Source organism: Hibiscus syriacus, unplaced genomic scaffold (assembly GCF_006381635.1).
Source record: "Hibiscus syriacus cultivar Baekdansim isolate YM2019G1 unplaced genomic scaffold, ASM638163v2 tig00110174_pilon, whole genome shotgun sequence".
In the NCBI taxonomy this organism is placed as follows: Eukaryota; Viridiplantae; Streptophyta; class Magnoliopsida; order Malvales; family Malvaceae; genus Hibiscus; species Hibiscus syriacus.
Genome location: NW_024062612.1, coordinates 2,308,541 through 2,319,781, shown reverse-complemented (window position 1 = coordinate 2,319,781; position 11,241 = coordinate 2,308,541). Strand labels below are relative to the sequence as shown.

Here is an 11,241-nt window from a genome sequence, read left to right as displayed (position 1 = left end):
GAGAAGTAATCTATAATGAGAAGCTTGTGAGGAAGATGATCTACTCTCTTCCAAAGTCTTGGCAATCGAAGAAGACGTCGATTTATAAAAGTTTACTTATATTATAAAAGGAATATAAAAGTAAGAATCTAATTGTAAGATTGAAAATGGTAACAAATAAAGTTTATTTATCTTACTTGCAATAAAATATTAGATTTATAATAAAAATAATAGAAAACAACTAAAACAAAAGAAATTATATTAGATTTATAATAAAAATAATATAAAGTTTACTTCTGTTACGACTAAAACTTAACGAATAAAGTTATGTATTATTTTTTAAAATATAATAATTATAATTTATAATTGAAAATAATTTTTTTAATAAAAAATTTATTTCTTTATCAAATACTTCTCATTATAAATTTTCCTTACAAATTTTGATGACAACTTCTAAAACGTATTATAAGATCGTATTTGTGTCAAATTATCAATTATCATATCTAAATGATGATTTAATTCAAAATATTGAATGATTGAGAATTGAAATTAGGCCTAAATGAGAAGATTAACAAACAAGAAGACATATTTTTACAAGAATATATCGATAATTATATATATATTTGATTAGACTCGTAACCAATTCAACCTAAATTGACCTGATCTAAAGGTTGATCCAATCCGAAATTGACGCGACCCTATATTGACCCAACCCGAAATATAATTGATCTGGTATTAATCGGACCCAAAAATCAACCGATCTGATATTAACCCGACCCAAAAATCAACCGATCTGATATTGATTCGAACCAAAAAATAACTTATCTGATAATCACCCAACCCAAAAATTAACTCGACCCGATTTACCATACATCCAAATTAAATCCGAACAAGATTCGATCCGACCCTAACAATATTATATCGAGTATAATGTAGACTCGAAAGGACCCGACCTAAACCCGATCCGAATGACCCGTTTGCCACCTCTATAAGAGGTAAGTATAAGATAGTATCTGTTTAAAAATAATTATCAACTATTTAATATTGAACACTCATATAGTAACATGTGTTTTGATTAAGCTTGCATTATTTATAAGAATATTTTATATAATTTATAATTGAGTGTTTTGTGTATATATATGGGCTATAATCCATTTACACCGTATACAAATTTTTTAGTTTACACCTTTTTAAGACCATTGGGTTGAGGAAAATCAAAGGTTTGAGATTTGATTAAACTCATGTTTTTTCAGTGAATAAATTCTCATTTTCTACTATCAATCTCAATATTTAATTTCTCTCATCCAATTATCCTAAAAAAGTGTAAAACTAAAAGAGTTTTACACAATACAATTGAATCATGCCTATATATATATATATATGTAATTATTAATATATTTAAAAGTAATGAATAAAATACATTATAACATATTGTCTTTATGATACGATTTGGTCATTTTATCATTATTTTATTTTTTTCATGGTTGACTTTGACATTGCAACAACTGATTGGGATGACACTTATTTATTATTATGATGATTTTTTCTGCTTTAAACCATCATATTGGATTTAGATACGTGTTTTGTATTCATGAATAATTTTTTCGCTTCATTCAATTATTATGCATTTTGTCGGTGATATTTTGGCAGTTTTGTCCCTTCTTGTGGTTCATTTGTCGATGTGGTCAAATATATTTGTATCTATATTTCGTTTAAACTTTTTTAGTTATGTTTTTAACCTCTTCCTTGTATGGTCCTTGTGTGATCTTAATTTGCTAGTTTTTATGTTAATGGTTATAGGAAAATGTCTTAATTATATGGTTAGTTTATATTTATGATAATGTCCTATTTATAATTATAGTGGGTTAAAATACTTTTTTATTTTTCATAAATAGAATTTTTTAATTGAGGGGTTAGCAAAAAATTTCTCTATTTATTTTTCAAATATATATATATATATATATTAATACTTAAAAAATTGACGGAGAGAAGGAGAGGTTCAACCCATGATAAACATTTATTGTAATTTTAAATATTTTATCTTTCTAATAAAACTAATGAATTCTATAAAAAATTATGAATATAATAATAAATAAAATCTTAACTCGATCGAGTTAATTTTCTTTTATTAAAATTTAAATTTAAATGTAAATCAAATCAAATACATATTTTTAATAAGAAACAAATATATAATTAATGTAAATAAAATATATGATATATTTTTAAGGCATTTGTCGTAGCGAGTGTCCGTGGCACATCATTCCTCATATTACAAAACCCAAATTACAAAATTAATAAACAATCCAGGAAAGAGAGAGAGTAGATAAGGAGTGTAGAAACTGGAAGAGGAATGGGCGAACAAGTTAACGAAGTGGTCAAAGATCCAAAGCCAGAGTTAGCAGCACATGACATATGAATCTTTTTAAATATGTTTCTTTTATTATCATAATGTTTAATCTCCCATACAAACCGACAAAACACCTTTTCATTTTCATTTCTATTATTCAACCACAACAACAATAAAATCCTATTCCCATATGTAATGGAGTAAGGGGGAGGTAGGATAGTAGGTTGCCCTAACACCAGGTTAAGAGCAGCTTCCGTGGAGACCTCCGGCAGTTAAAAAATTAAAAATAAAGATAAAATGCAATGCATGTATAAATAAATAAATACATAGTTGAACAGTCTTCATATGTAATCTTCCTATGTGCGTCTATAATGGGAAGTAATTCCTGCAAATAAATCCATGCGTACAAATCTCTGCATATAGACAGAAAAGTAAGACCCGACTAAATTTAAAAAATAGGTAACCTGAAGAGAATGATACACAGAAGTCAACGATAGCAAGCTACGGGAAAGAATAAAGTCAAATGGGTTAACACCTAAACTAAGGTAACACTACTCCGCTACCCTAGTTCTAAGCCTTCATAAATTCTAATGACAGTAATGTATGTAAAGTAGAAGTCATGGAAATTACTACAAAGGCATTAAAAAAGAAGACAAAGATGTTACACCCTATGTTTGTGACCCGCACTACTCGACTACCTTGGTCTTAAGTCTCCATACTTTCCTATCAGAAGTCATGTCCTTGGTAAGGGCTAAATCCTTCAAATCAGATCTCAAGCAGTCTTCCACTTCCGCCTTGGTCGTCCTCTTCTTCTGGCACCGTCGATTGTAATCGACTCTACCCTCCTGATCGCATCCGACGGTTGTCGCCTAAGGACATGCCCAAACCACCGTAGTCTTTTCTCCATCAATTTTTCGGATACAGGCACCACCCCCAAGGACATCTAATAGCAGAGTTTGGTGTCATGTCCCACAGAGTCCTACCACATGTCCATCGAAGCATTCTCATTTCTGCGGCCTCCATCCTCCTTACATGATCATTCTTGATTGCCCTACATTCTGATCCATACAGCAGCGTTGGTCTTATTGCCATTCTATAAAAAAATTTCCCTTAAGCTTTAGAGGCAACTTCTTGTCACACAAAACTCCAGTAGCAGCCCTCCACTTTAGCCATCCCGCATTTATACGGTGTGTAACATCATAATCTATACCCCCATCTTTATGTATCATAGACCCTAGGTACTTGAAACAATCCTTTGAGGGGAGAACGTGTCCTTCTATGCATACTTCTACATCTTCATTGTTTTGGTTCCTACTGAAGTTTGAACATAAATACTCTGTCTTTTCAATATTGATCCTTAGACCTTTTTCTTCCAAAGTAGTTTTCCAGGTAGCCAGTATACTATTTAGCTCAGTTTTTGTTTCAACAACTAGGACAATTTCGTCAGCGAAAAGCATACACCATGGGACACCGTCTGGTATCACGCAAAAGATGTCGTTCATAATCAAGGCGAAGATGTAAGGGCTAGAGTCGAACCCTGATGGAGTTCAATTTCCACCGGAATACCTCGGTGTCGCCAACTGTAGTCATGACGTAAGTAGTAGATCTACAGTATATATCACGAATCGCCCGGGTATAAGCACTTGGGATCTGTCTCGTTTCCAAGGTCTTCCAGATCGTATCGTGGGGAACGCTATCGTACGCCTTCTCAAGGTCAATGAACGCCATGTGAAGATCTCTATTTTTTTCCCTATATTTCTCCATAAGCCGTCGAAGTAGATGAATCACCTCCGTAGTAGACCTGCCTAGTATAAAGCCAAATTGGTTTTCCGAAACCTTAGTAACATGTCTCAACCTAGCCTCTGTCACCCTTTCCCATAGCTTCATGGTATGACTGAGTAGTTTAATACCTCTGTAGTTGCCACAACGTTGGGGATCTCTTTTATTCTTATAGATTGGTATCACCTTAGACTCTCTCCATTCCTTTGGCATCTTGGCAGTCTCTAAAATAATATTAAAGATGTTGGTCAACCACTTAACTCCCTCTTCTCCTAGGGCCAACCACGCAGTGATAGGAATTTGATCTAGATCGACAGCTTTGTCCCTCCCCATCTTTCTAAGAGCCATTTTGACTTCCTCAAACCCAATCCTACTTGTAGTGCCGTCATTGGCCGTAGTATGATGGTCGGATGACCCATCAACGGTACTATCTCTACAGGGAGAGGCACCGTCATTAAATAAGCCAAAGAAGTAACTACCCAAACCCTCTTAATATCATGATCTTTCACTAAAAGAACACCATTGTTGTCCTTAATAAACCTAATGCTACCTAGATTTTTTCCTATTTTCCCTGGATTTTGCAAGCCTGAAGATGCCGTTTTGTCCTTCCTTGGAGTCAAGTCTCTTGTACATTTCCTCATATGCCTTATCCTTTACTTTAGCCACTATTTTCTTGGCTTCCCGCTTTGCCTCTTGTATCTTTGTTTAGCTCTCGATCTTTCTTCGTCGTTATTGCATTGCAGAAACTCCTTGAAGCAAGTTTGCTTTGTCTTCACCCTAGTTTAGACTCCGTCGTTCCACCACCACGATTCTTTATGATTATTGACCTTCCCTGTCAACAACCCAAGGGTGTTTTTGCCCACCTCTCTGATGAATTTGTCATATTTTTCCATAACATATCTACATTATTTGCGCTTGTAGTTCCAAAACCTGTATTAGACAAAATCTTACTCCTAAAGTCATCAACAATCGCTCAATGTAAGTTCTTCCAAAGGATCCTAGGTTTACCAAGCTTAGCCCTCCTATGAGTGCTCACCCGTGGTATACGCGAACACCAAAACCAACAATCTGTGTTGTGATACACATGCCTCTTTAGGAACAACCTTACAGTCAATGCAAGCCCATCGATCCCGATTTCGAACCAGGATGTAGTCGATTTGGGTACAATGTCCCCCGCTATGGAACGTAATCAAGTTCACATCTTTCTTATTAAAGAAGGAGTTAATGACCACCATATCGTATGCAGAAGCAAATTCAAGTAACGTACGCCCCTCCTCGTTCCTACTACCAAAACTGAGACCCCCATGAACACCGTCATACCAGTCGTTGCACTACCTATATGGCCATTGAAGTCTCCCCCTATGAAAACTCTTTGGTTCTCCGGGATGCTTCTAAGTGCAACATCTAGTTGGTCCCAGAAGCAACGTTTCTCCCCCTCCCCTAGGCCAACGTGTGGGGCGTACACTGAAAGGACATTCACCACTTCCGCTTCTATAATAACCTTAATCATCATGATCCTATCCCGGTATCTACAAACTTCAACTACATTTTCCTTGAGCTTAGAGGGTACCAAGATACCCACCCCATTTCTAGCGTTATCTACGCCTGAATACCACAACTTGTACCCATTACACTCTCTTACACGAGCCCTTTTCCACCTAGTCTCCTGAATACATGCAAAATCTATTTTTCTATTACTAAGTACGTCGGTCAGCTCCAGCAGCCTAGCATTTAATGTGCCTACATTCAACAACAAACTCTAAGTCTAGTATCCTTGACACCACTCTGTTGTGCCCTCCCCTTACACGCCCTATGGGATCTAAAAGAATGACATGACCTCAAGTAATCATCTATAACTGAAGCTATGAGGAACTATGAAAAAGAATCCAAAGAAGACAAATGTGCACCAATAAAACGTTAGAAAATTGAGGGGTACTAAGAAGCCTAGTTGATTACTTAATAAGATTTTAAAACAAATTAATACTATCTTAATTAACTTTAGGCCAACAGCTAGGATCCAATGATTGGATTTATATCTTACTTAATATAAAAGTAAGATACAGATCTATAACTTATACAACATCAACATATTTGATTTAATAAATTTCTAGCTACCATAAACAAACTAAAAATATAAGCCAAAAGAAATCAATCAAATGTTAAACTCTAACAGGCAGATCTCACTAGAATAACATAGAACCATATTATTCAAAACCAAGAACCCGAGTTTACTATCAAACGCTAACAAAATAGTAAGAGGGAAAAAACAACTGAAATTGTTGGGATATATATAAAATGAAAATTTACAGTTTATTTTTGCTTATGTTTTTTTTCAATTGAACTCCCAATTTAGAAACTAAAAAGAATCAATATTTTTTTTATAATAAAGACGATGAATGATTCTATAATTTAAACACAAAGTAAATCATTTCTATTATTCATTCTTTTTATTTTGTTTATAAAGCTACTCGCATACTATAATAATTTCAATAAAGGTAATAAGCAAAATCTCACCCATTTATAGGGAAATTTTATATCACTTGCATTCCTTTTCTATGATGATAACATTTTAGTTTGCATTGGTCGTAAACGATTTATACAATTTAAGTTGGATAGAGAATCATAATCAATTATTTATGGGATGATGCATACTATTCGAATGTAGACTTCAAACCCTTTAAATCTAAAAAAAAATTGATTCAAAGTAAAGAAAAAAAATGACAGCTTAGTGCTTGGTTAGTAGTATACTCCGGGACTTAAAAAAAACAGAGAAAGGTAAGGTAGGAGTCCCTTAGCATCTGTCTCAAAAAGTGTCCCTGCATCATCATTTGCTCACACATTCTTGTCTCCTTTTCTCATCAACTTGCAAATTATAAGTTGTGCTAACGGGCATTGGACTTCTGGTTCTGTGTTTTTCTTTTGACTTAAACAGTTTGATTACTCCGAATTTACACCACTAATTAATCCCAAATTCATTTGATTCATTCGTAACGTCCCAATTATACACCATGCAAGTTCAGGTCATTTCCCCTTCCCCTTTACTAAGTTGGCACATTTTCTCATCTCTTTCAATCACATATTTTTTGAGCCCTCGGGAAACAAGGCTTATTATGCATTTGCAACATTTTAGGACAGTGGAAGTAGAAGGAAAACCTTTTTGCAGCCTTGTTTTGGGTGGATTGAAAATTGCTCACCTTCAATCTCTTTAACGCAGCTTGCCGTTGACCAGATTCCTTCCGTATCTCCAGAAATTAAAAACATAGGGAAATTCTCCACATTAATCACACAATTCAGGGACACCTTCCCAATTTACCCCCCAAAACCAAAAACAAAAAATCCCCAGGTAGAAACCTAGTGAGTGGAATATGGAAACGAGACTGCCATTTTGACAGCTTGGTTGGTGAGTCATTACTAGGTTTAAAACTGGGTCACCTGGAACACGACAAGAAGCAAACATTGTCGACGCCCGCAATCACAATCTACTCTCGCAGGCCCCAGCATCAGATAATAATAAAAGAGAGGTATTCGTGGCTTCTTTTACGGGTGGGTCATGTTTCTTCCAAGTTGCCTCAAAAATTAAAAAGAAAAAAAGAAATTAAAGAGAGATTAGACAGCGGCACAAAGGCAAAGACCAGTATTCGATCTTTTCCTACTTTTCTCTCTCTTTTCCTGTTCAAATGCTTGGCAATAAAAAGTCTTTTTACTTCCATCACCCCCCTTTTTTTTTAATATTTTAATCCCATAAATGAAAATGAAAACGAAAACCACCTTCACTCTATCTCCTTCTTTGGGTTTTATCCTTCGCTCCTCGGCCCCTTTTGTTTAGTCTGCTGCCATAAGGAGGAAGTTTTGCGAACCCAGAAACTAAACCAGATCTGTCAACTGATACAGAAAGCGAGTTTTAGCGGGGGAGAAAGCTCGGGTCTTTTTTGTTTTGCTTAAAAATGGATAAAACCTGCCACTCTTCTGGTGTTTCTACTACCAGCAACACCACCGGTAGCAGCGGTAGCCCCAACGTTAACAATATTGGCAATCGAGATCATTACCTTAAACATCTCAACAAGCTTTCTCACAAGATCTCCAAACCCTCCACCAACGCTCCTCCTATCATCAAAAAGGCTTCCTTTGACCACACCCAAGCTGTGCCTCCACAGCAGCAACCTCAATCCTCCGAGCCTCATCCCCATAATCCGAACCAAAGCGGTCTCCAGGCTCAACAACACCAGCCACCGGTTTACAACATCAACAAGAACGACTTCAGGGATGTCGTACAGAAGCTCACCGGTTCACCGGCTCACGAGCGGTTCTCTGCTCCTCCACCAATCCACCAACCAAAGCCACAAAGCTCTCGGCTCCAGAGGATCCGACCACCTCCATTGGCGCACGTTACCAATCGCCCTGCGCCTCCCATGATTAATTGCGCCGTCCCCAACATGAACCCTCTCGGTTGCTCTCAGCGTACCCTTCCTATCAGTGGTCCCGTTGGTCATAGCTTTGTTCAAAGGCCGCCGGTTGGGGCGCCTCTTTCGCCGCTCCCTCCATTTCCGGCTGTGCACGCGGCTGCCGAATCGCCGGTCTCCGCCTATTTGCGATACTTCCAAAGCTCCGAGTCCTCCACTGTTGATTCCATTCCAAAGCAATTCTCGGGATTCCCACCATTGGCCGAACTCATCTCTCCCCGTTGGAACAACTTAATAGTTCCACAACAGCAACAGCAGCAGCAACCGCCGCCGCCGCCTCAACAGCCACATCATCATCAACAACAACCGCCACAGGTATCATCAACTGGGATAAGCCAGTCACAGCTATCGTCGTCACCACTACCATTCGGGTTCCTGAATTCTCCTCGGTCACCATATCCATTACTTTCCCCAAGTTTTATATTTTCTCCAAATTCGGGTCAATTAGGATTCCCACTGTCACCAACGGTGCCAGTGCCGAGTCCAAAAGGGGGAGGCCTTTGATAAATTTTAAGTTCAGGTATGCCTTCAAAGATGGAAAAATTGCGGCTTTAGGGATTTTTTGTACATGGTTAGGTTGGTGGGGAATTTTATTCAATTACCAGTGGTTGGATGAAGAAAGAAAATTTTCTCGCCCTGGTCAGAATTTAAAAGTTTTTTCCTCTTCATTTACAAAGTTCAAATTATGTTCTTTTGTTTTTGTTAAAATATTGGGTTAAGAACAAAAGTAAAATGTTAGGTATTTATTAAACATTTTAGTAATATGAATTACTTTTATCTGTAAGTTTTTTTTTTAAAAAAATTTATCTGTAAGTTTTGTTGCTATATCTGTGCTGTTCATGATTTTACCTGTTAATCTTAAGTTTAGCCATTTATGGATGTAAAAGTATTCCTTCTTTTTGGCCAATATAACACACAATGTAAGCTGTTGTTTCCGTGTTTAATTGTCAGACATGGATTTATCATAGATTTTAAGTTGGTTTGATTTTTTTTTAAGAATTTCAAGGATTTTTACAATTGCTCATGATCCATCATATGAAATCCTGCATGTTATGTTAAGTGTTTTATTTGATCACCACTAGGTTTTTATTTTATGACATGACATCTATCCAGTCTGATCTTCTTAGGAAGTATAGTAAAACTTAGAAACATTGTCATTAAACAACTAATAAGATCTGTAGCAGGACTTTGGTGTTGTAACCGAAGATTTTTTGCAATGCCTAACATGCCCTCCTCAGAATTCAGCTGTGTAGATCATAGATGTCAGACGGCTGCTGAAAAATTACAATTTGTATAATCTAAAATCTGTTTTATTTTCATTTGACCAGATTGTCCAGTTACTAGTCCTGGAGCAGTAATTGGCTTGTTCCAAACTGACTATTTAATCTGAACGTAATTCAGTTGGCTTATATAGTCGATGGCGCATCCCTTTTAGGAGGGCGTTTCTGTAAAGAAAAAAGGGGGGGGAATTAAGAGTATGAAAAAATAATAGTAATGAGTCCATTAGAGCTAGGTTTATTTTTGGAAATGAATATTTGCAATGTTGAGGAAGTTGTAGGAGAGGAATTAATACTGGTTTTATTGGCGTCGAGTCATAAGAATCTTCAACACGAGTTTGGATTCTTTTGGCTGTGTATTCAAAGACGCATGTGACTTTTAGGATTGATACGTGATAAGTAGTCATGATTCCGTGTATTAATAATGGATGGCTGTACTGTTGGTAGTTTTCTATGACCCAAATGCTTCACATGTATTTTAGAGGATAGCGACTGGCATGTATTATACCTTCAGCATCACAAATTTGGTCTTTGATTTTAACAAGTTGGGAGGTAAAAAAGCCTCCTCTGTATCAACTTTGACCGTATATGAGGGGGTAGAAAAGTTGAGATCTGTATAGGAATATGGAGCAATTGGTATGATTTCCCATCAGGCTGAAGACTTTTCTTGCTACTGTGGGTTACATTGATCACTTCTCACAACCATGGGGTCGGCTCTGGTTTTAACATAGCAACCGCCTTTGTTTGATGGTATGCATTTCGATAGTTTCAACCGTTGTGGAAAGTTCGGCAAAGATTGATCAAACAAAAATGTTGTATTCGGTTAGACAATGAATTGTTGAATAAAAAACAATATGAAACACAAAAAGAAAAATGATGGGTTGTGGGGGAGTGAGTATTGGCAAAATCCTCCCAATGGGATCCATCTAAATACTGTGGTCTACTTATTTTAAAATTTTGATCATCTTCATGCGTATAATTGAAAGCAAAGCAAATACATGCAGGGTAAATCCTATCCTATCCTATCCCACCCATTTCCTCTTTCTTCTTCCATACCGGTAATTGGAATTGTATATCTAATAGATTTTGCTTTATTGATATTCTAATGTTTTTTATTTTATTAAACTTTGATGTTTCAATTTTGAAAAAAAATCAATTCTTTTAAGTAAATTTCAATTTTGAGTTTTCTTCGTATATTTATTATGTAATTGAAGAAGGGAAAGAAAGGAACTTTGTAGGCTAACAAGTTAGAAAAGTCGGGCCAGGAATAGGATAGGATATAGGAGCCAACAGCCCAACGGGTGAATCAGTCAAAAGAGAAATCAGTCAAGTTCTAGTAATTTCCTTCATGCCTGCTAAAAGTTTAGCTCTTTGAAATCGTAAACTATTTATCTATTTT

General features: G+C 36.2%; 1 protein-coding gene across 1 annotated transcript; it reads left to right on the top strand.

Moving 5' to 3' along the window:
* The first annotated feature begins 7,876 nt into the window (after positions 1-7,876).
* LOC120216905 (VQ motif-containing protein 9-like) lies at positions 7,877-9,267 on the top strand. The gene has a single exon (XM_039214189.1). The coding sequence runs from the start codon at positions 8,050-8,052 to the stop codon at positions 9,067-9,069; it is 1,020 nt and encodes a 339-aa protein (XP_039070120.1). The 5' UTR covers positions 7,877-8,049; the 3' UTR covers positions 9,070-9,267.
* Positions 9,268-11,241: the final 1,974 nt, after the last annotated feature.

Coding starts and splice junctions, on each gene's coding strand:
- LOC120216905 (XM_039214189.1), top strand. CDS start 8,050: ATGGATAAAACCTGCCACTCTTCTGGTGTTTCTACTACCAGCAACACC.